General features: G+C 37.0%; 1 protein-coding gene across 1 annotated transcript in view; it reads right to left on the bottom strand.

Annotated features, from left to right (window-relative positions):
* LOC126642910 (dynein axonemal heavy chain 5-like) overlaps positions 1–26,357 on the bottom strand; it is a 154,754-nt gene that overhangs the window by 35,666 nt on the left and 92,731 nt on the right. Inside the window, 9 exon segments of the mRNA XM_050320941.1 lie at positions 1,873–2,037; positions 3,952–4,223; positions 5,344–5,722; positions 6,164–6,334; positions 9,258–9,440; positions 9,716–9,871; positions 12,692–12,886; positions 16,259–16,435; positions 18,949–19,167. Of these exon segments, the coding sequence (XP_050176898.1) occupies positions 1,873–2,037; positions 3,952–4,223; positions 5,344–5,722; positions 6,164–6,334; positions 9,258–9,440; positions 9,716–9,871; positions 12,692–12,886; positions 16,259–16,435; positions 18,949–19,167 (1,917 nt within the window).

Genomic DNA, 26,357 nt, shown 5'->3' with positions numbered 1-26,357 from the left:
AACTGTAAATTATTTCTAGATATATTTTTCAAAAGCTAGAGAACTACTGAAGTGCTCCTCAGGTTGCACAATCTTAACATACATTTTATTTAAAAAAAAAAAAATCTGTGTCTGTAGTTTGATTTGCAGAATTTGGATGGCTTTTGTAAACTTGAAAGGTTTCTATATGCTGTGGGGTTAGATCTTTAGCGTTCTTGCCTCAAGTCTTGAAGTAAACATTGTGGTTGACTTTACATTCACAGTTGACATTATAGTTGTGCTTTGTTATGTGCTTTGCTAAAGGCAACCCCTTCAGCTCTTTTGCAACCTCTCATTCTATTTATTCTATACACATTTCCTTAAACCATGAAAACATATTGAGACTGTCCACTGCAATGTACTTTTGGACTGATAGCAAAAACTTCTGTATTTTAACAGTCACAATCACAGAGCACCTTCTACCTACCAGCACTTCCCCAGACAGGCTAAGGTCTTGCTTAAGCTTTGACAGAACAGCAAGAGTGGCTGCAAGTGACTGGCTAACTTCAAGTAACTCTGTTAGGAGATTGGTGTCCCCTGTTCCCTCACAGGGCCAATGGGATAGAAATACTCAACTTCTTGATGCAAGTCAGAGTTAAGTTCCAGTTGCATGCTCTGAATTGCTTTCAAATGAGTCAGTCTTTCTCTTTATTGATTACAGAACTCCTACTAGAATACCCATCTAGGAGTCCATTTCACAGGATGCATATGTTGAATAGGTGAATGAAAACATCATCACAAAGGTGACACTCCATTTGTATTCATACCGTACGCCATGAGAACAAGAATCTCCCCATGGTCATCTAATGTGTTTACTTGAAATTGAAAAACAGCTAAAAAAAATTTGCCCATTTCTAGTCTATAAATATTCTTGTAGTTAATTTCAAATGTTCTACAAAGTCAAAATGGTTTTGAAAATAGAATTTTTTGTAATGCATTTTTAAAATGCATTGCTTCCAATAAGCCTAAAAATTCTGCTCACCCAACTGCTGTTTTTCTCCCTCCTTATATTTGTGTATTTGTGGCTGTCTGCCTGCACAGTTTTGGGGGATGAGATGAACAACTTCAGACTAAAGATTCCTAAATCTAAACACTTAAATGAGAGAACATAATTTAAGCTGTCTTCAACACAGAGAGACAAATAAGAGTCCTGATTTTCAGAGAGAACAAGCATCTACAAATTCTAATTAATAAGCTTAAGAGATTTATGGGCGTTCCCCACTTCTGCAAGTATGTCTTAGTGTATACCAAAATCCTGCACCATTAAATGAAAATGTATTCTAACAAGGAGGAAAATTTATATAAATCTACTGTAAATAACTTCTTCTTGGGAAAATTTTACATGCATCTACATTGTGAACCATAAAACAAAGCAGAGAGTGCCTTTAAGTGATGCTGTGCTGTAAGAAATGTTAACTATCTCCATCAAGTAAACAGATTGAATGGTAGGGTCTTCAAATTAATTTCTCTTGTCACCATATTTATGATTTTTTTTTCTGTATCTTCCTGTGACTGTTCTTGCTCTCAGCTCCTACAGTGAATGCAGCACAATGTAAACCACAAATATTGTTTTGTTTTCACAGTTCAGTACTTTTCCTAAGTAATGGATAATCTGCTGGATAAAGATGGTGGATTCACTGGAATCAAACAGCTGCAAAAAGCAAGACTGCAACATTTCCATTTTTCTAGTAATCACATTTTGGCTACTGGTCAAAAATTAACTTTCATATAACACTAGTATGAATACAAATATCATTATTTCAACTTCTATAAAATGTGGAAATATCATTTCTAGTGCAAAGGACAGTTAAAATTGTCTTTATCAGCTTGCAGACAACTCATTTTGGAGGATACCTTTGATTTTGCAAGACGTTCTATACTTTCTGTTGGGTCAGATCCCACAGATAAAAGGCATGTCAAAGGTGTTCGACAGTCACTTTCTGTCCACATTGCTTCCATTTCAAGAATAAATCCTTCTGCATATTTCCCTCCAAGAGATTCTGCAATGTAGTGTCGAGCCTGAAAAAGAAAAAGAGTAGGTACCAGAAATATATATATCTTTATTTTTTTTTAATTTAGCATTAATCACTGATGTGGAATTTACCAATGCCTACATTGGTATACCTACCTACAAATCTAAGCTTTAATTTTCAACTTTGGTTTAACAAAAGTTACAGTCCATAGGAGGCAAACACTGAAATTCTCAGATAGCAAACTTCAAACAAAGAAAAGAAAGAATTCTGCTCACACAACAGCCATCCTGTGAATATTGTTGCTACAGGATGCTAAATGCTTTTTTTCCTAAACAACAACAAAAAAATTCATGCAGAATAGATCCACTGTCAGCTCTGAGGACATCCCAGATATTGCCCCTAAATTACTGACTGCTAAAACTTGGTGGGTAGCCAAACAAAAGAGTTTCTCTATACCAGTTCCATTCCTAGCTCCTCTAAGCATGTACTGCTGACACTGTCTCTACAGCAGAGTGGATTAGACAGATCTCTTATCTGACCCAGTTACAATCTTCCATATATTTGTTGGAACTTCAAACAAATTCTCCTGTCCAGTGGTTATCCAATTCAAGTCTCTTACACTGAATATCTCCTTCTACACAAACATAAACACAGCTCAGACTTTATCCTTAAAGGTCAAAACTTCCCTATGCCTCTATTTTCTCCTTTTCTAAGGCATTTTCTAAAAGAACTTCTAAAACTACCCTGGTGTATAAAATTCTTTTTTGACTGACATGATTTCCTAGCTATGCAATGACTAGCACAGATTCTGAGGCATGTACGATGGAGAGAACAGGAACAAGGAGGACTGAGGAAGACATCAACTGCAGAAAAAAAAATAACGTAGTCATCCACTATTAAGTGTAACTTCTGTCCCAGCAAAGGCATGTAAAATCTATAATACTTGGAAAAACATAGTAGGGAAAGAAGAGATAAAGCAGATAGTAATAAAATCATTCCCTCTTTCCTAAAAAAATAAAAAATAAAATAATAACATTTTTTGCAACCATTGTTCCAAGACGGTATTTCTCAAAGACAGTTGTGCAAGAAAGTAAGATAAATAAGCAGTACAGCTTTATTATTTTGCTCTGTTTAAATTGTGGCAGATGGAGATCCCACACTTCTCTACTGCTTACCAGCTGCAGAATAGAAAAGCAAAACGGATGGAGAGAGTCTTGTTGAAAAAGAGGTCCATGAAAAAATGATGTCCCCTAAATACAACACAGATGCTATCACAGCATGCAACATGTAAAGTTGAGATATGCAGGAAAGGAAAAGTATTACTTTACAGTAGAAAGGCAAAGAAAAAAAAAAGACAAACAAAAAGTGAAAAGAGGATACTCATAGGCTCATATATCTCTTTTACACCTACACAGAGAAGAAAACTCCAAACATCACAGAACTGTGGAGAAACTGCGAGTCTACTGCAGTTTCTTTTATGATATTTGCCATGAGACAGTCTTAATTATGACTTCCTCTGTATGGAAGGAAAGTAAACAGTTTATCTGCTATTTTAGTGCACCTGTCATAAAAGTGAATTGTTCTCTTTCCACTTCTTCTGTGAAAAAAACAGGAATGTATCTTTAGATTCGCCAGATGAATGCAACTGCTTTGCAGGTTTCATGACTTGACTTTAGAAGAGCCACACAAAAAGAATGGTATTCTTACAGCTCCAACACAATTTATTTCATGTTCTGCTTTCCAATTCATTGCAATTAAATAAATTCATATTTTTGCACATATTTATTATGAGGATTTCATTACCTGATTTTTCAAAATAGCTCACTCTGCAACACATACTATGATAACAAATCACAGTATGGAACCAGCATAAGTTTGAAATTAGCAAACATAAGTTTGGAACTAGCAGTTCTACAGGAGATGCCACATGGCATTACTATTGTACAAAAGCATGTCTTACTTGGGCAACAGTATGATCCGGGCACCAGCTACGGACAAGGAGCAGCTTACGGAACTGATCCAGTAAGTTGTCATAGCCATCAGGGATAACAGCTTTTTCAGGTGCTTCTTCATCAAACCAAGCTTTCCAAGACTTCTCGTTCTTAACAATTTGCACCAGAAGTTGATTGAAAGGGTGCAAGTTAGATAACTGCACAAGATTGAGCCACGTCATGTCAAGGATCCACTTTTTTGGTTTTGGTTCCACAGAATTCATATCCAAGCTGGCACCTCCTGCAAAGTGAAACGTATTATAGAGGAAAACTAACATTGTTAAACAGAAAAAATTATAAGTAATAAAAAATCCTTATTTATATAATTTAGGGAGTACAAATGTATGTAAATCAGGACATGGAGGCCTAGAATTTGCATGGAAGAATCATTTAACAAAGACCCTTTGGAGAACTGGACCCAGTTCCTCTCAAAGCTGATATCCCAGTAATTTTTGTGCTGCTGCTTCTCCATCTGTAGAGTTGGAATAAAACTTGAGTACCTAAAATGATACTCAAACCCAAGTCTTCAGACCAGGTGTAGAAAGGACCTATGATTAGTAGAGTCTCCCTTCCCTGAGACTAAAGAACAAGAAAGCACGTGGTGCATTCATTTCCAGGACTGTGCAACTTCAACAGCCTTTCAGCTCAACCACCACTCAGAGTCATGCCCATTTTCACCTCCAGCACAGCTAAGCCACAGCTGAACAGTAAATCAGTGTTTGCCAAACAAACTGAGATATTCAGATGGCAAGTACCTGACTGTACTTATCTTTGTACCAGACTGCACTTACCATATCTTGGAGACCGTGGGGTCGACCCCCATCACAATTTTATAAACCTTACTAAAATTTTTCATTGTCATTGTGCCTGAGTACTGACATACACTGGTGGCGCAATGTAATACAATACAGCAGTGTTTTACAGCATGTAACAGTCTTCCCCTTTTTTATACTGATACTTAACCATGGTACAGAGTCCTCATGCATTCACATGCCTGTTCATCAGCCATCAAGAGAGTTTTTGCCTATTGTCTACAATTTCAGACATAGGTATGTAACAACTTGGAAAAGAAGCAGATGAAAAAGAGACTACAGATTCTCTCACCAAGTAATGGATTTTGCAGTTTTTCACTGTTTTGCAGTGTAAAGCAGTTACAATAATCCTCATCTAAGCATTATTTTTATAACAAATTATCTATATTGCTCTTGTTTTGGAAAATTTATCTCTCAATTCCTTCTTAGGCTATATATGCTTTCATTCACTGGTTAAAAAACAGTAGATCCATGAGATACAACACATTGTTAGTGCAAGCACTACCATTAGCAGGCACGTGTAAACAAGAACATTTTTAGAGAAATTACCTTTTATCAATGTCTCAAACTCAGCGTGTGAAATTTTCTCGGCGTGCAAGTCAATCGTCAGTGCCAGAAGCAACGTAAACAGGAATCTGTGATTTTCATACAGCCCTCGAACTGTGTACTTGAAGACTTCATAGGTGAGATGCTCGATTATATATACCACCCTTTTTGCTGTGATCTGAGATTTCCGAGATCTTTCCACTGATAGGTCAAAAATGCCAAGGAACTGCCGTAAGGATGTTTGGTACATGACATTAACCAAGCTCATTTCCACAATTAGGAAATAAAGGATGCTGCCACGACCTGCAACAGGACGATACTCTTCACGTGCAGTATTGATTTTCACCTCTGTCTGCGTTGCTATGCTTAATTTTTCACTGACCTTAAAATGAATGAGAAAGACCATGAAGATGCAGTCGTGCCACTTTTAATTTATACTGCACAGGCAAAAAGAAAAGGTCTTGATTAAAACCACAATAGTATTTTCAGTCGAGCTTTGCTTCCCTCTGTCAGTGTTTCAACAAAGACATCGTGTCTTCTTTTGTTACAACACCTAGGACAGCGGGAATTGATTTGAACTTACACTTGCAAAATAAGCCTGGAATATAAAACACTATCCAAGGAACAGTTTAATTTTGCAACATTTTATATAGAAAAATTACAGTGTTTTCACTGCTTATTTGTTAAGAATATTTGTTATATAGTGTTTCTGAATGAAAACAAACAAACAAGCAAAAACAACACAAAAAAACCCAACAAACAAAAATAAAAATCTGTCTATATATAATATTTAAATTACAATTACAGTGCATTATAAATTCACCTCTTCTGCTGTTGTTTTAGTGATCTTTAGGACTTCTATCAGAGACTCATCTTCAACCAATGAGCCTTCCATACTGGTTAGACGGTAGAGCAGATTATCTTCAAGCTCCTGCATTTTCCTCTTGTTAGATGTCACTTGTTCCATCAGTTTGATTCTTTCTGCCTCCAGTTCCTGTATTCAGAAAATTTCCTTAGAATATTTAAGATTAATTCAGAGAGAGATTTCTTATAGAGAAAACATGATTTCATGCATGCCAGATTGGAGTTTTTGTTGCCTTTTCTGCGAAATACAGAAATATTACTAAATATTTCTGTAGTAAAGCAATTTATATGTATACTGAATATATATATACACCAAATTAATTTATATGTACACTGTATTTATTTGATTAATGCAGCATGCTGGGGAATGAAAACATCAGAATTACCAAGAAAAGCTTCCTCACAGTAAGGCGCAGAAACCACTAAAGCCAGTTTCCAATGGAAAGTGACAAAAGCCACATTACATTAAGTACTTAAAATAGGATCAGACCAAGGTCACGCATTGTATGGATGGATTTTACAGCATGAGCCAAGATGACCTTTTCCATTTCTAATTTCTATGAATCTGTGATTTTGAAAGACACCATCCTCTACTGCTTATAAAATAGGAAATGTTTCAAATATTATTTATGTCATATAGAATCTTTGTGCCATTTCTACAAGACAGACAATGACAAGGGAACAATGACATGCAAGTCAACACAATGACAAGTGAAATGAGGCATCTATACTGCACAGTACAACACAGCTCAGGGATACTCTTGCTGGCTACCTTTATTTAATCAATCAAGCCAATCTTCTTGTAAGAAATGGGTAGTTAATAATAGTCTACCTACACCAATAGCTTAAATTTATTCTCATTCTTGTCAACATGCCAAGTTAGAGGGAAAAGGAGACGTACAGAGTTATACAGTAGGGGAGGGGTTCTTCCATATTTCAAAGAAGTGACAAATTTCTTTATTTTCACAAACATCTGATTTGGAAGCCCATCTGAAATATAGTCTAGCGCTATAGAATGTAAATTCTATGAAAGCTACAAGTAACTGCATCCCAGAAAGAGGAGAATGACTTAAACATCAGTCATTCAGCTTCAGATTTTGTCCATTTACTCCTTTTTCTATGCCATTAATGCAAAATAAAAGATTTAAACTACACAAAGGAATAGTTCTACAGAACACTCAAACATGCATTTCAGTATATGCTTACATTCCATGCAAGGACATGAATTGTTTAAGAATACACACTCTACCCATTTGATTTATAAGCCTGTAAAAGGTATCTTTTGGAATTAGCAAATATACCAGATGCAAGTCTTGTTTACTAGACAATTTCATAACCACACTTGAAACATAAAAAATACCTCTTCTGAACACAAATAGTGGCAGCAACCTCATTATCAAAGTACTAAAAGATGACGATAACAATGTTTTTTCATATAGTCACAGGAGCAACCTATAAAGCTGAGAAAAATAAACATTTCTTGGATCATATTTCATTGATCGCTACTGATCTTTAAGAACGTCTCTTGCTTCCTTTAATCTATTACTTTGGCTCCATCATAAAGTTGCCTCTTTGTAATATAAAACCTGTTCTTCTGAATCTTTCTTCATGTTCTGTTTTTTCTTTGAACTAAATTTATCAGAATCCCATTGGCTCTGGCTGTCTACACAATGACGTTCATCTCTTATTGAGACAGAAGAGACAGAACAACCATGATGTCTTTGTATCTGCTAAAGGGAAGAAGTTTAATAAATGTTGATCAGCTGCAACCACGACCCTGTGCAGCAAGTAGTGCTGACACTAATCTGGTACCCCTTACAGTGCTCTTTAGCTGATGTAAAATACCGGATGAATATTTCTCAGTGACTATATTTTTGACCCAAAATGCACTCTAGATGTGGTTACATACATTCAATATGAATTCTCTAGCAGTTCTGTCCAGGAAAAAAACAAAAACCACAGAGCAACGATATCTCTGTGTGGGGAGAGGAGTTTTATATGTAGGTCATGAGAAAATTATTTAACTTTTATCTTGATTAGATCTCTCCCTCCCATCAGAGGTAAGTAGTTGCTGCTCAATTTTGTTTACGTAAATGTACATCTACTGGAGTAAAGACTAAAATTTTTGCATCCATAGCATTTGTCCCACCTTGCTAATGCACAGCTTTTTCCCCAGTACCCACTGTTATAGTTTTTCCATTTTTCATGGAACAATTCACAGGAAGTTTGTGCATAGCAATGACTTTCCAGACTCTGGTTGTGACTGTCAGACTAAAGGGTGAGCATTTAAATTTCAGTCCTTACTTCAGCAAATGGTCATTTGAGCAAAGTGGAAGGGTGTTGGCTGGAGAAAATGACAGCACCACTAAAGCAAAATGTTTAGAACATGCTTTGGGAAGTCAAAGAAGGTGGAATGAATTCCCTTAAGTAGAGAACTGCTCTCGCATGAGCAAGCCCACCTGAGCTACTCACTGAAAGCAGCAGCTCCACTAATCCAAACCTTAGGTTTTTTTCTCTCACCTGAGAGAGGATTTTCTTCCTTATATTTACTCCCACATAATCAATGCAAATTTCAGTAAGAGCATAGTCAAGTCAGTTTTCTGGTCTCCTTAAGAATCTTTTATCTCCTTGCACACTAGAGCCTGGCTGGCAAAAATAGTTCAAGTTCATAAGCATTTTTTCATGTAATTCAAATTAAGTTTAAAAAGGAATTCAGAAATAAAAAAGATTTCTGACTGAACAAGAAGTCGTTGCTATATATGAAGGAATAAAGATATTTTATGTATGTCATGTACACGCTTGTGATGTATTTTTAATGAATAACTTTCTTTCTTCTCTTTCCAAGGCCAGATCTTAAAATAAATGTTTAAGTTCCTCTGTTCAATTAAAAAACAGTTCCACATTGTCTTTCAGCAAATGCACAGCCCTTAAACCTTCATTCAAAATTTTGTTCTTGCGTTTGATTTCAACCATGGTGTTGAATATATATGCACTCATAGTGTAGATACTGAACAAGCCTTCCCTCTATACAAAAACTGCAAGCTACTAGATACCTGTTTTTCCGTGAGGATGACACGGCCAAGGAGCTGATCTTCCAGCCCTTTCATAGTAACAGTAAAGTCAATCACAGTTGTTCTCGCACTAATTTCTGGAGTATAGACAGGATTAGCCAATTTTGTTGTCATATAGAGGGTAAACCCACTCATCAGATCTACCTCCTTGTCACCTACTTTCACCTGAAAACAGAACAGATTACTCAATTTTCAAAAGCTGAATTCAGAAAAAACAGTTATTTTATCCAGTGAAAAATTTATGAACCCTTTATTTACATTTTAATTTACATTTTTAAACTTTCTGCTCAATGGGCAAAAAAAACGCTTCGAACAACCCCATGAGTTCACTGCTCATTTTCTAAGTGCTGTAAAGGTCTGAATTTCATCGGTATTCAGACTACCTGATACCCAGCATCTGTCTTATTGGGTTTTAATTTCATGTTTACAATTCATCTTACTTTGAGTGCTGAACCAGATTTTATGAAATTTTTTTCCAAGATGTTATCTAAAGCAGGATCAAGTTCCTCTCCAACATCTTCAATTAACAAAGGTCGGCCAAGGGACAAGCAGTCTTCTATGTGACTTCTGAAGAGCTTGTGGTTCATAGCAGTAACCTGGGAAGATTGATTCACAATACAGCATGCATTTGCAAGCACATAGAGAACAGCATAAAATCTACTGAAATCAAAAAAAAATTATACTCATCCTGGGATATCTACACAAATGATTACATTTTAGGGACCAACAATTGCCTCTGCTGAAATGAAGTTTTGCCTTTAAATTTAACAGAATAGAAGATTGTATTTCTTTATTGTTATCTACTTACTTATTTATCTGCATATCTATCTAATCACTGTAATATCTTAATACCTTTTAAATATTAAAGGATTTATGTTTAGAACACTAATGTGAAGTAGGGAAATATTTATGGAGTTTAGACAGGGAATCAGTGTTACACAGGAGGTCTGATATGACATCAGAGGTTGAATTTCCAATTCAGTTCTACCAGTCTTAAAATTGCTAAAAATTACATAGACTCCTTTTAATTTATTTAGATTTAATATATTTAATAAAAGTCTTAGAGATGATAATTTAATAGCCTTTCCAGGCATCTATTAAGCCATGGGCTTGGGTTTTTTACTAGAAAAAAAATTAGGGCAGACATATTTTTAAAATTAATCCATGTCTTGCAGGCAATGCTTTTTAAAAAAGAAGTAGATTTAAAACATCTACAGGTACACTCTTAAACCAGTATATTATTTAAAAACTAATACTATGTTCCACCACTCTGCACTTTTTGCTTTGTTAAAATGTAGCAAAGTTATAATGTGCCCATACAGGTATCTGCCAAAACAGCCTGTTGCCTAAATTTTTACTCCAAAGTAAACTGAGGGATAAAGCTAGTGTATGTGTGACCAACAACATAACCCTAACAAGACCATAGCAAATTACAACATCCCAGACGTAAAGCCATAGTCTAAACACTTGGGTATTTACAGTCTTGACATAACCCTGTTCCTCCTGGACTTTACGGGAGAGAAGTTGGATTCTTATAACACAGCTGACACCTGAGCCAGGATGTCTAAAACCCCATAACCGACTGCATTTTCATGAGTAAAACCTTCCCCTGCATTTAGAGGCCACATTTGTGTGTATTCAAAGCCCTGTAAATTTTGAGAGTCCTCAGCAGCTCAGTAGTTAAGCCCTGTCAGGATTCACAAATTTCATATGCTGGATATTCACACATACTGAACACAAGGCAAGCCTGGTAGACATTCTTCTCTGGCTCATCTGTCAAATGCCACCTGTAGTGTGTGAATAGTGGGATGAGAGGAAGCTGTATTTTAATCTACATCTCCTAGTCCCCGCTTTGGTGAGTACGTGATATAAGATCCTTACGCAACTACTGGACCAGAGAACGGAATGGAACCTGCGTGCTCACAGTCCCTCTCAGCAGGATGCACATGGCAAGTGCAGCCCCTTGCAGGGCACCAACATGTACTCAATGCTCCTCAAGGGAGGGAACAGGAAGTTGCAGCTTGAAGGACACTAAAATTGCTGGGGAAAAGGCTCTCCAGCCAGACAGAAAGAGTCAGTGCAGGTCCCTAACTGAAGGACTGTTGCCACTGTTGCCACTCTGAGCTCAGCCTGGCAGGTCTCTGAAATCCTGAGTAGGAGATGCAAGTCTCATGGAAGGTGGAATATAAGATACAATTTTCTCTCTATTGTTTCCTGTTGGTTACTTAAACTAGCCTTTCTCGACCCAATTTTTGGTAGCCAAAATAAGGCCTGAAGTAATTTAGGGAAGCCATGCTATCTACTGTAAGACAGTAGCTTTCACACACTCACAAAATGCTTAAACACTTCTCTGAATACCAGTCATACATTTTAGGGGAGCTTTTCATCATATTTTTAATAAAGACATCCATTTTTCCAAGATCTTTGAATGTTGTACATTCTTTTTCTTAGACAATACTTGCTGTTTCTACCAATGCTTCCACACCAATTTTTGAGCATATTTCAACTCAGTAGAAACTGGATTTGGTGTGGGAATGTTTGGCCTTTTTTAACAGTTCTAGGAAAAGCAGATCTAGATCAAGCTTTAGAAAGTTAAGGCTTTAGCTAATGACATCCTCATGGTGACATCTGGATGTCACCACACTTACATTCATTCTCAGTTTCTTTTTCTCATCCTTCACAGTGAAGAGAGTATATCATGGTAGTTGTGTTATAATCTACAGTTGTAGGACAGACTTAATGCATTATTATCAACTCACTCTTTAGTATCATGCTTGATCTGGCCTGAAAATATATTATCTGTTTAGATTTTTATCATAACCCATCTTATCCTTATTGGATAAGCATAGAGAGTAGGCTGAATAGAAGGGAGGGAAAAAAAGACAATTTAAAATTAAATAGAAGACCCAGATTCCAAACAGGATACACTGCTAGATAGAAAGTAAGGAAGGGGGATAAATTAAGCAATAAATATTTTTATCACATGCATTTAATCAAGACAGAGTCTAAATTTGCACTTTGCATTTGATATGCCTCAAAGATCACTAGATTTCCATCTTAATTCAGTCTACCAATTTTATTCCAATTCCTCCCTTTTTCTTTTCCCTATTTTCCTCTTAAAATGCTTACCCTAAAATGTTATCACCAAGCAGCACCAACTCCCTGATCCCATCTGATCCATATTTTGCAAGTCTTTTATTTCTCTCTGTGTTTCTCTTTGACTATGGCAAGCAATTAAAAGATTCATCGCAGAAATAGATACGGCATAACATAACTTTCCAAGCCATTTCACCCTGATATTGATTAAAGATTCTGTGTCACTGTTGTTTTAATTTCTGCCTAACTGTATAACATAAACATGCACATATAATGTGAAATGCCACACACATAAAAAAAATTGTAAATGAACTATTTACCTGAAGTCCATTATTCCTTTCCTTATTTTTAATCCAGATCTTTCCTTGACCTTGTGGATCAATCAGCAAAGGATATCTAGATGCTTTTGTAACAATAATGCCGTTCTGAATTGAAAGGTCATCGTTTGGAAGACCCTGGAGGTTCCATTCATCCACAGTAGCATTGTCAACAAGCATACCAGTAAGGTTCAAGTTCTAATAGAAAACATGTAATCACAAAATTAGTACCAGGTAGAGGAGTTATACTTTCGTATTCTGATCATAATGCATGATAGAGTGCATTTGGTAGTTACTGCTTACTGTTTCTTTTTTTTAAAGCTCAGTGGCTAAATCATTGCATCTGAGCAATAACGAAAGTGAATTCTGTTGAGGCTTTGATGTGCATCAAAGAGTTTCAGAAAAACTCTGAAGCCAGTTCAATAACTAATGACAAATTGAGTTTGATATTAGCAAACTGTTTTCCTGTTAGCTCATGAGGAAGCATCATCTTGCTCACAAGAGCTTTCACCTGCTGGAAAGTACCTTCCAGGTATGTATATGAATACAGAAGGGCTTCTGGGAGACTAATAGAAGAAAGAGGAGATGTGCTAAGGATCAATAACCATGAACTATCATGGAAGGTTATTGTGCTGAGTTAAAACCCTTCAAAGTTTCCATACTCTCCTGAAGTTTGATTTGTGCATGTCCACTAACCTGTTTTATTTTATTCACTATGAAAAGTGATTGGCCTCTCAAAAATGTGTATGTGAAGAAAACAGGGCTTAAAATAACAAACCAAGCTCTCCTATTTAGAAAAGTACCTTACTAAGGATTGAGAGTTTAAAAAGAATAAAATTGATGGAGTATAAAATTGAAGGGGTTTTTTATTTTCCCCTTACATTTTTCATCCAAGGATTCCTATTTGTAAGCTTTCTCTTCAAACATACATGTTTGAAAGACATGAAAGAAAGAAAAAGCCTACAAGTCCTGCAAAAATCACATAATTCAGCATCTGAAGCCTAAAGCAAAACTTCAAATACTGTGAAACTTGTGATACAATCATGGGATTTACTGATACCAGTGGCTGCAAGACTCCAAAGCCTTTTTACCCCTTTGATTTTTTTACTTCTATAATTAGTGAAGACTCTGAATGAAGCAACACAAACCATTCTCGGTAGACAGAGGAACTTTAGGAATCCAATTTCCATTTGTGCAAAGGACAGTAAAGCATTTAATAGCCAAATTTTTCAGCAATTGGAATCTAAAACCATATTTAGCTCCTTGGGCAGATGAGTAGGATCTAAACAGCTTTGAATTTTTTCTTATCACAGCAAGAAGCATCAGTCACCCTGCAACTCCGAAACTTAGCTAATTTAAATGCCTAACTATACAGATAGATAACTAATTTTAAATAGGTCTTTTTAAATTGTTATCCTGAAATCACTCATATGGTCAGTTAGTCTGTGACAAAGTAAGGCAGATGTCAAGCCTTTTGCTTGAACTGCAAAGCTGCTGTCTTTCCTGTGGTGTGAAGTATCAAGAAAGGCCCATATGCTGTCTTTTGTGAGTAGTAAATTCACTCAAAAAAATTAAAACTCTCTTCCACCCATTGAAATCATAATTCTGTCTTTAATGGGAACTATCTAAACATAATGGTAATTATGTTTTGAAACTTGTTAATTATGGCATTCTCCATGTAACCCAGACATACGGGCAGGGGGGAGGAAGCAACACAGAAACAATCAGAAAGTATTCCTCAAATTTTCAAGGATGCAGCTAAGTAGTAATGTAGTCAGAACACCTTCATAGAGACAGAATTTTAGTTCTTTCTTTCTAAGGACAGTCTTGCTTTCTAAGGACACCGTACATCCAGTTTCTTATCCTTAAGTGCTAAGAATCTTGATAGATATTCCCCAAGGTAAGCAGCTTTTAAGAACATTTTGTACACTGAATTTGAGAAAGAGCCTCCCTGGGGTGAATGTATGTAGGATAACTCCCATACGACACTGGAAAAGAATCTTGCCTGAAACTGCACTGTTCCTGGTACTTTATTAATAAATCCATCTTGGCCTTACATATTTTTTATAATCAGAAGTTTTCAAAGAGCTTTGCTGTGCAAGCCAAAATAATTCCTTTTTGTAATTCATAGCATAAATTGGGCTGGAGTGTGAGCTTCACTCTGTCAGATCAAGGTTAATCAGCATTACAAGAAGCATTATGCACCATCTAACCTAAAAAAATAATAAAAAAGAGATTCACAAGCAACTTCTATGAGGTGAATAAACCTCTCACAGCAAAGAGGTTTCCTTAATAGAGGTTTTAAGTGCCAAATCTCACAAAACCTGAAAAGAAGAGGCATCAGTGATCTACTTTTAACTGCTTCACAGTGATACAGCCACAGCTGTGTACAGGTTGCTCACTAGCTCACAGCACTTTTCAGCAGCACCTGCTCTGTCAAAATCTTTGACAGCTGAGAACAGGAGCCATTTGAGCTAAATGCCTCAACTCCTGTACTGAGAGTATAGGTCTGTCTCAAGAGAGAGTCCCTGAACTATTTCTCCAGTGTTTACTGCTGAAGAAAATATACACAAGTATTTACAAAATCAAGTGGAAGACAATATAAATTACTCAAAAAGACAGTTTTGATTATTATGGTTCTTTGATTATTATTCTGCATTCAGCATGAGTATGTCTTCCAGGTGCAGGGAAGAACATTAGACAGATCTCCTAAAGTCATGGAATAGGAGCAAGGCTGCTGCTGGCCATGAGCAAAGCCTATGCACCAGAACAGCTGCCAGGCCTGGCACTCCTGAGAAAGACAGTGGTAAAAAGAAAGAACAAGATTCATGTAAAGGATCCTGCCCTGTATCACTGCACCAGCATGCAGGTTGCTCACTTTAATAAAGGTAGTGTATGAAGAGGCAGGGAACTGATTCATACACAGGGAACTGAAGCTGCTTGATGGGACTCTAGCTCCTGCATTTTAGACCACCCCTGTCCACACAGACACAGGCTGGTTGACGAGACGCTGTAATGTCAGACTCACTGGAAAAGCCTCAGTAGTGGCAAATGTACACGGGATTTAAAAGCTTGGATTGGAGTAAGGTGAAATGGTGTAAACCAAGCCAGGTTTTAAGTTAATAATTTCCACAAGATACTTCAAATTAAACTAAATTAAATGATGTGGGTACTGCTAGAGGGCATGGCAGGAGGGTATTTATTGATAATTCATGGGGGTGCAGAGGTGATGTTTCCTCTTATGAAAAAGTAAATACATTCCAAGCTGATAAATTTTACTTTGTTTCCCATATTATGCAATTTCCTCCCAGGGCAGCTGACCTCAGACAGCATTTCTCAGATTTGTCAGAGTAATGGTCTACAATCAATCTTGAAATACCTGACAGTATAAAGAGGAACTTCAAACATATTGGTTTACAAGCTCGGTTGTCAACTGTTCAGTTTTTTATTTATTAAAAATTTGATGGAATATTTCAGCCTGCAATTATGTACATTTGTAGAATGAAATGCTTGCATATTATTTCTCTTGCAAGGCAAAGAGTAAGGTCAGGACAGAGCTTGAACACTTACATTACTGTACGGAATCTTCTTGTTGTCCATCTCTTTCTTCCACAATTGGAGCAGCAAACTCCTGTACTCCTGATTGAAAGGTCCAGAGTAAGAAAGAAATCCAGTGGCCAGGAGAACATTCCCCACCAAATCAATAATTTGATTTTGAAAGTTTTTGCTGCTTGTTGTCCAACGAAGCTGTGCATAAAACATTATAAAGAAGTTAGCTTAAGGAGACACAAAACTAACAGGAACAATCTAACTTTAGAATTTATCTCTTTCTGGTAAATAATTTTTCTTTGAACCAAGAGTATTTTTGACTTCAAATCATTCTTTTCAGAAGTAGAAGTTTGCTTGGGAGTGATGGCAACCACCTGACCTAGCGGAGAAAAAGCATCTTTGCCAATAAGTTGGCCAAACCAGTAAGAAGTACTTTAAAGGAGGAATGAAGTGGGAGAGACAGGAAAACCAACAGTCATGTGAAGAAGTGGAGGACCAGGTTTTCAAACAAAATATGTGGGGTGGTATAAACAGTAGGGACCTTGTTATCAATAAAACAGTGCTAATGGAGGACCACCCTAAGCATATCCACATAAACAAAGAAGTGCCTATCAGACAGAACGATGGGGACAGCTTTCATACTGTTTATACGAAATTAGCACAGCTGTGCACCTCTCTGAAGTGCTTGTACATGAATTTGCACAGCAAACAAAGATTCTGCATGTGGTTGCAGAGCCATGATGTCATGGGTACCATGGGGACCTGGCGGGAAAACTTCCTCAACTGGGGAGCTGCAGCAGCCGCATACAGGCTTGTTAGGAAGGCCAGGCTGGGAAGGTGAGGAGTTCTCTTTCCCATGAGAAAGCTGCTGCAATGCGTGGAGTTCTGCATCTGAGACTCAAGGATGGACAGCATGCCAATGGAGAGCTTATGGGTTAGCATCAGAGGGCAGACCCATGTGGGTGATGTGTGTGTGCCTGTTACAGACTACGTGATTAGCAAGAAATAGATGAAGCCTTTTCCAGACAATGGGAAGAAACCTTGCATTCACAGGCCCTGGTCTACATGGGGGACTTCAACCACCTGGTATCTCCTGACAGGACAACACAGCAAGATACAAGCAATCCTGGAAGTTTTAAGGAGGGCATTGAAAAAAATTCTGAGCACAGCTAACTGAGGATCTAAAGAGGGGAAGGCAGTTGGCTGAACCTCAGGCTTGCCCACAAGAAAAAAGCTGTCAGGGATGTAAAGTTTGGGGGCAGCCTTGGCTGAGAGAATTGAGATTGTTTAGCCTTGAAAACGGACAGTGCAGGGGGGATTTTACCTATGTGTACAACTACTTGATGAGAGGGTTTAAAAAGGAAGATGCCATACTCTTTTCAGTGGTACTCTGTGAAAGGACAAGGAGAGAGGGACACAAATTGGAATATAAGAAACCCAAACACACAAAATATCCCTTTTTTACAGTGAAGTCCTTGCCAGTGGAAGTTGTGGAATCTTTGGAAATATTCAAAACCCAACTGAACAATGCTTTGAGCAACCTGCTCTACTTAACCTTGCTTTGAGTAGAGGATCAGGGTGTGTGTGTTGGGTTAGATGATCCCCAGAGGTCCATTCCAGTCTCAATTATTCCACGATTCTGTGATTTCATTAATATTATTTTTAATATAATTAGAAAATAAAAATTAATTAATATTTTTGCTTTTCCCTTTCTCTCCAGATTTCTGTTCCATTCCAATCACTCTGCACGCAATCTTGGTCAGGACTTATGTGTTTCAAATTTAGAAAATACACACTTGACCCAGTGTGAGTTTAGCCCAATGCTCCAAGTGTCATATATAGTCTTTAAACTTTTTGTCTGAATTTTCAAAAGTAGAGTAAAATAACAACTCTTATAAGACCTCATATCTCAAGGCTTCAGAAAACTCACAATAAGGTACTGTAATTTCCTGTTTTGGTGTTGCTCTTAAATTTAGAAATTCACTAAAAATATATAATAAAGCATCTAACACTTTTGACTGATATATTTTGAAGTGCCGCTATGCAAACAAATGGTGAAGTCCTAGCCTTGCAGAACTCAGTGGCTGAAGTCAAGCCTCTTATCAATTTTGACTCTGTGTGAAATCAACCAAGGAATTAACAAAGCCAATAATCAGAGAGGAAAAAAGAGTATCCTGCTTCCACTGAAAACCTTCAGGCTGAAGCCAGAAAAATCTGCATAGGAAAGGTAAATTTCAAGCTCAGTGCAGAGGATAACAATCAGCTCATAATTCTGTAAAAGGCTCCAGTAGAAGTCTGAACTTCAATTATAATTCAGGAAATTAGTCAAGCTTCAAATTTGTATGCTTGTATACTTGGTGAGAAAAAGAGAGTAATCCTTCTTATAAATATTTTAGGGCAATTATTTAGGTTAAGCCTAATTCCTCTTCTTACTAAAGCTAAAAGGAATTTGGCTCCTTGGCTTTAAATCTGAACTATATCCTTATATGAGTCATATGATATGACATAAATCTTCATACAGAAGAATTAACACAAGAAATTGTTTTACTTTGTTAGATACATTAACTTCAAGCAAAACAACCATACACATAACTAAAAAAAAAGTGTCGGATGATATCAAGATGTCACCATGCCTTGAATTTCTCGAGCACTGTTAAAGATCATTATGAAATATTCTCAAAACTGCCCACCTACTTTGTGTGGAAACCCACCTTTTCTCCACCTAATCCTTCAATCAGAGCTGTGGCATTGTTCATCTTCCTTCTGCACGCCTCAGCATCATCAAGCAAGGCCTGCTTCTCTTTCATAGCAGCATCATACATGGCTTGTACCTTATCCAGTTCCATTTGCTTCTCATCCAGCTGGATTTGTGCACTATTCAGTTCCATTTGGGCAGCTGCAAGTCTTCCCTCTTGCAAGGCTAAATTTGCCTACACACATTTAGAAGTAAAGAGTAGTTAATTCCTATTATTTGGCAAGAGCAAATGACATTCATTTAATGGCACATACTGTACTGTACTGGGTACATTTTAAAATTATACATATTTATAATGACAGAAGTTTTCTTCTTTTTACTTCTGGAAGAAAAGCATAGCATTGAAGTTATTCAAGGAAACCTTAAAATGTTTCAATATTTTCAGGATGATCTATTGATCACACAATGACCAATGATTTTAAATCACAACACACTTGAAATAGCTGTATACTAGGTACATGAGGCAAACTACGCAATGTTTTCTGTAATATATTCTCAGTGCAAAAGAAGATTAGGATTGTTCTCATTGATTATAAAAATAATAATAATGATAACAAAAAGTACTCTTCTCCTCTCTTTTTCCATTAATTACTTCTACAACAAATATATAACAAATGCATCTTTTGCTCCTCTGGAAAGTAAAACTCTAGAGACTTTTCTCACATCTCTATATAAATTTGCATGATAAGTTACCAGTCATTTAAATGTGGCCTCTTAACTTTTAAACTCCTAACAGCAGGGAAAAAATATTCTGTGCACTCAGAATGTATTTCCATATATATGTTTGCAAAGGCTTAGAGCCTGACAAAGTTCTTATGAAATTCACACTTACAGATAAAGGTTGCTTCCATTTACTCTGAATATTTTAAAAACTTATTTAAATATCATGTATCTTATTTCTATGTTTTTTCCTTTATAAGAGTTATGAAGACGGAAACCAAGAATTTGTAAAAACTGTTTTATTACAAATATGAAATTTGACACTCACATTACATGCCACTAGAAAAGTAACAGTACAAGACATCTCTGGGATGACTCTTAGTGAACAGTATAACCATGGGTTGGGTTTTCACATAAAATCTTAACTAAAAATACAGATCTAATTCCTGTCAAAATATTTTAAAATTCTTCTTGCTTTGCGTAGGGAAAAAAAAAGAGAGAAGCCAAGATTGTATTTTGAGATTTAGGCATACCAAAAGAAGCAGCATTTAGTCTGGTGTATTTCAAAAGATGGGTCTGTGGGCAGGGAATTAGATAAGTGCACATGCACTAATCATGAAGTAGATTACCAATATTTATGTACATGTATGTTGTATACATGTATATTGGATAAGGTAAATCACATGTATCCATGTATATGTATATTAGTAATGTAAGTATTTGTAGATAGTATATGCTAGAGAATAGCAGTGTCAGCACAATTTCAGTTAACTGTAGCCACCTTGTCTGTTGACAGATCCTAGAGATAAAACGATATTTCAGAATCGAGATAAACTGGTAAAATGGCTGTTCACAAAATTTCTATCATGTAAGAATGCTGAAATATTTTTACTTCACTGTTTATCAAGAAGCACATGGAACAGCATCTCCTAGAGATAAATACTGTTAAGTCAGTGAGTCTTGTTCAAATTCAGCTCAGCAGATTTCAGAACCACTATTGTTATTTTTTAGTGAATCTTGGACTATCACAAAAAGTTTAAACAGCAAAGGAGTTTTGAGGAATTGATGTGCTGTTACTGTGTCCTGCACCAGGGGAGAGATGAGAAGGGTGAGGTAAAAGAGAGAGAGACACAGAGTGTAGGGCTCTTTCTGGATCTTAATAGGAAAGGCCTGGCAACAAATGGCTTAGTAAGACAACTTCTTTAAAAAGATTCATGACAAGAAGGCAAATATAGATAGTGAGTAAACTTTACATCCCTTCAGATGCTGGGCACCCAGCAGCATCAGACAGAGTCTGGATAGTTTTTCCCATGGCATCCTGAGCAGAGCAGATCCTGTCCATGGAGAGAATACTCTCTCTTTTGGTCATTCAATCTATTATAAACTCCTCTTATTATTCTGTCTTTTTAAAGCAGTTACCTCACTAAGCCATCTATTGTCAGTCCTTTCTTACTGAGATCCAGAAAGAGCCCTGCACTAGCCCTCTTCTATCTCCCCCCTGCCACCTTCCCCACTGCAGAGCATTCTCAAATTCTCTGAGGGCTAAAAAAGGGAGTTAAAAAAACGTTATGACCTATTGTTTCAGCCCCAGCTGGCAAATAGTGAGGTTACACAGGGAACAAGATCCTTGGAGGGTCGGGAAGAACAACCTAGGGAGAGCAGCTGGAACAACAGAGAACTTACACCTGGCTGTGTGTATTCATATTTTACCTTGACATTTATCACAGCAGGATGTGAATTTCAATGGAAAAAGATGAGCATGTGAATTCCCAATATATATGAGCAATGATGTCTTGTAAATATGAAAAGCAGACTTCTGTGCAGCAATAAACTATCCAGAAATGTGAAAAAGATTGCTAAAATAGATTTCCCCATTCTTAAAAGCTCCTAAAAGGCTATCAGCCTTGAAGGTGTAGGGACAATGAAAAAATATTCCAGATGAATACAAAGAAAAAATATATTGTATTATAACATGAAAAAAACCCAACAAAATTATTTACTTAAGGCTTTATGGGTTCTCTAGAAGATGACTTCTAATAAGAAACTATTTTACAGACAATTTAACCAAGGTTCTCAGCCAATTTTAGGGTAACCATAACAAAGTATGAGACATTTTAGTATTAGTTTGATTTGTGGGTTACTTAATCATATGTGATGAATAATGGTTGCACAAGAATGACAGCTAACATAGCAGGATGACCAACCTATGTGATTCCCAAAGGCAGAAAGACTACCTGTTTCAGATTACCCTTGGAAATCATCACTATTTGCTCACTCCCTGTGTTGCTTTTCTTTTTTTTTTTCCAAACTCAACTTTTCAAAATTATATGGGTACAAACACAGCTTTTGTGTTGACATCACCGACAGTTCAGCTGCCAGCTTCCTGTGTAGGGCTTTGCCATGAGAGCAGGAGGCAAGTTCTGCTGCCAAAGAGAGTCTTCTGCACTAGAAGACTATTACAGATGCAAGAAGCTTCATGCAAAGATTTCCAGCCAACAGAAGGCAGGAAGGAAATGTATTTCCCAACCACAAAGAACCACTGCAACCTTTCTAATTTTAGTGGCATTGCTATGTGAACAAGCTTCACACCCTTCATTTCATCTCTCTGAGTCACGTAGCAAAGCAGGGATTCACAATTTGTTCCAGTTGGATCCAGTATGAGAGCCTGAATAAATGGATTTTATGTGAATGAATCATGAGAATTCGAGACACGAGATCCACATTCTTACCTGCGCTCCCAGAGAGGTGGGGCTACATTAGAACATGCCTAGGGGATACACTAGAACATGCAGATTCAGCCTTTCCTTGCCATAGGCATTTTTGGGAACCAGACAGACAATCCCCTGCTCCAGCCAGTGCCTCTACCTGCTCTCTGCATCAGTCTACATGGTGCAAGTATGGAGACAGTACCTGTGCCAGCAAGGGCCACAGACTAAATAGTTAAACAGCTGTTTTGCCTCCTTCCAAGTTGTCCTCAGAGAGGACTTCAAAGCAGGTGGTAAGGTGATCCTGCCTCTTTTAACCTTTTTGTGTTCCACACAAAACCAGAACAAATAAACATGTAATTAGAGTCACGCTATAAACTTAAATGAAACATGTCCAGGACCTCTCTCTGGTACTGAGGTTAACTAGCATAAAACAGGTCACTTTAAGCTCTCCTAGTCTCTAAAACAGTATGATTGAACGCAAATAGCCTGGTGGAAATAGCCCTTGGACCAGGCTAGCTCCTGAAAGGTGCCCAGAGATTGCTGAGAAAATGCTGCTTAGCCAAGACCAAATTCACACTAGGGATCATTATAACAATTTAACAAGGTAGATGATCACTTTCCAATGCCTAGAAAAATTCACTAGTACTATTTAATTTATTAGTATTGACATAGCCGTTAAGATTCTCTGTGATTCACTGCAAACTCAATTTTGCAAAGTACTGAGCATATCTGACCCTGATCCAAGAAGGCAGTTTAATAAAAATGACTTGTCCAACAAAAAAAGCCTCAAACCATTTAATTCTATACCTGCTCTTGAATGGAATGCCCAGACCAACCCCAAATCACTCTGAAGAGCAGCTACTGCTCTGTAAATTCAGGAAATGTTACTAGGAGAATCCATTAAAAAAAAAAGTGGCAAAAACTTTAGAGTTCACTAAGGGTAAGGAAGATTTGGAGCTTTCCTAGCACTTCTCTTGTTTAAAGAACTTTAGCTTTTCAAGTTCGTGGCTCTTACAGTCCATTGAGCACTCACTGCTGCTGGACTAGGCCAGAAGGTTTCTTGCACTTGGACTCTGTCACTCTGCTCCTGAGCCTCAGGGGATGTGCTGAGTGATCATCTTTGCCTTTTGCTTCAGTCCTGTTCTGGGCACATGGCATCTGGCTGAAAGCTCTTCATGGAAATGCCATCTCAAAACTGCTCCTGCCTTAGATTGCTGCAGATTTTTCCTACAGACACTCCACTGGTTTTATATCAGCTTTCTGAGAGATTCAGTATCACGGCACACTCGTATCCACCATTATTAAGACAAACATTGTAAAAGAAGAAAATGCATACACAGGTTTTGCAGACATTCCAAAACCAATGTTTTCACCTCACTAATAAAGAAAACACCAACCAACCAACCAAACAAAAAAATGAAAAAATACTTCTACATGTACATATGCATTCATATGTACAACATATGTACACATGCAAACAGATCCATGCAGAGTGACATTAATAAATCTTTGCCTAACTTTCTTGGATATCACTGACCATTCTTTGGAATTAAAATAACCTTTGAAAAGCACGGAGATCATGTCTCTTACTTGTTTTTCACAGTCTCTACTGGCCACTGAAAGACTTCCCATATTTTTCCAAACTTTTCAGTTACATGTCCTGACTTCATTCTGTTTTTTTAGGTGATCTAATCCTCCCCTTCACCCCCCAGAGTATATGTTCATTCCACAGTTATTGTGGGCCTTGAATTCCGAGTTGTATGCTTGTTTTCCTGCCCAGTGGGCATCACCTTGACAAGGACACACTTATTTAAACAGACAACTATGAAATTTCAACACTCCTTGACTATTACCTCTTCCTCAGGTGCAAATTTCCTGTTATTGCCTGCTATTGTTTTTGGTTCAGCATGGAGACAAGTGAAAGCAGAAAAGGCAATAAAGTCTCATATTTAAAACTGAGTTTGACAGGGAGAATCCTCAATATCAAACAGAATTTATAAACCGTAGACAAATTTCCCTTGATCATCATAACAGGCCTAAGGAAAACTTAATTAAGATCACAGGAGACATCTCTAAGGGAAGTTATACCCCTATACAGAGTATTTTAATTGGGGGCTAACAGAATCACAGCAAAAGTCAGGGCTTCTCCATTCTGCTGTTATATTCTTCCACTGATGGATAAATAGCAGATGCTGTTTCAAAATTCTCAGGTTAATCCAGCAGGTTTTTTACTAGGTAGCAAGCTAGAAAGGAATGGCTCACCCTCATACTGAAGGTTTATGGGAAAGTCACACACACACAGTGACCACTGTATGATAAGCAACTAGACAGCACTGTATTTGCAGGCAGCATTTGGTTATACTTTCTGTGTTTGTTTCTAGTTAATGACCCTTGGGCTGCAGGCCATATATCTAAAGAATTCATTCCTAGGAGTGAATTAGTTTGTGCACACTGTATTTACTAAAATATAAGTCAGTATTAATTAGTTTTTAGAGGTTGTCATATTTAAGGTGAACAAGGCACTGAGTCTCACTTAAGATGCAATTTAAAAATATATTGGTTCAATTTTGCAGGTGTTGAAGAGGATTTATAACCTAGAATAGCCATTAGGATAAAGCAGCTTGGTTAATTCATTCAGTAAACCTGCTTTTAGCACTGGGTGAATCAGCCTGTGCCAATACTTTATGCAGTTTAATTGTACATTTGCTTTCAATTATTTTCTTAGCATCACTTCACTGCTTCCTGCAATATTTCGTGCATACTTCAAACACCTTCTCCCTCCCTCTATCATCTTCAGTTTTTAAAATATTTGTGACTGTTACTGTACCTGACAATAGGCAGTATTTCCAAGAAATGTATGTTTCAGTTTTTATCAGCTACAGTGTGACAAGAATGCAAATACTTAAACACAAAGTTAAATTTATATGTAGTCCTAAAGTCATATATATTCAACTAAAAACTGCAAGAGCACTTCTTCAGCTTTCAGAGTTGCATTTGCATACAAAGCCACTATTTCCCCTAGGTCTTGCTCTCTTTTATAGCTCTCAATAGCAAGATTTCAAATTCTGTTTTCATTAGTGAACATCCCATTATTTGAAAAGGGAATAGCTACTTATATATCACATAAATATAGCCTTCTCTATCAGTTTCTTGAATAAAAAAAATATGCTTTTAACGAATTTGAATCAGATCTGTCTAGGTATACTAAAAGATTATGTCAAGAGTTTTGAATATACCATTGATACAGTGGCTTATTCAATAAGAAACTGAACATAAGTACAGCAGAAGCATAACTGATTGAATGTATTTCTTCAGAAAAGAACCATAAAAATCCGTGTAGAAGCAATGATTATAAATCATTATATAAATATTCAAAGCCCTTTTTTCCAAAATGCTCATAAATGAAACATTTCCAAGACAATAAAGCTATCTGTAGGAATGCAGACAGCAGTAGCTGATCCCTTTTACTGTAGTTCAGTGTTACAACAGAATTCTGTGCCTAGTGACTACTTACTTTATTATCTATGTACTCTTGAATGTAGCAGTTTGAAACTCCAAAATTTTTTTAGAGCTGAATGGATTTAGAGCTAATAAATTCCAGCTGAATTCATTAAAGAATAGTTCTGTGCCAAGAATGGTCTCTCCTCTCCCAGATTCTACCATGAGCACAGTGAGTAGGCTCCTTCCCAGGCCAGTAGGACTGAGGAGTTTTCTTGAAGCCAGAGTGCCTGGCACCAAGTCCAGAGCAGAGAGAGTATCATTATCTCCCACGTACAGCTAGCCAGGCTCTACAAAGAACCCACTGAAAAAGTGACTGTGTTCACACAAGTAACAAATGTACCAGAGGGTAGCTGTGGAAGGGGAAAAAATTGGCTGGACGTGTTTAAGCTGTGTATGCTTGACTTTATAACTGGATGTGAAGAAACAAGAATCTCTTGTAACTCGTGATCTTTTTTACCCAAAATAACACAACATTTTTTCCACTTGACTGTATTCA

The sequence above is a fragment of the Myiozetetes cayanensis genome, unplaced genomic scaffold (genome assembly GCF_022539395.1).
Source record: "Myiozetetes cayanensis isolate MyiCay16 unplaced genomic scaffold, myiCay2020 scf1, whole genome shotgun sequence".
Taxonomy (NCBI): Eukaryota; Metazoa; Chordata; class Aves; order Passeriformes; family Tyrannidae; genus Myiozetetes; species Myiozetetes cayanensis.
The sequence above is the reverse complement of the archived record's forward strand: the minus strand, read 5'-3'. Positions and strand labels throughout refer to the sequence as shown.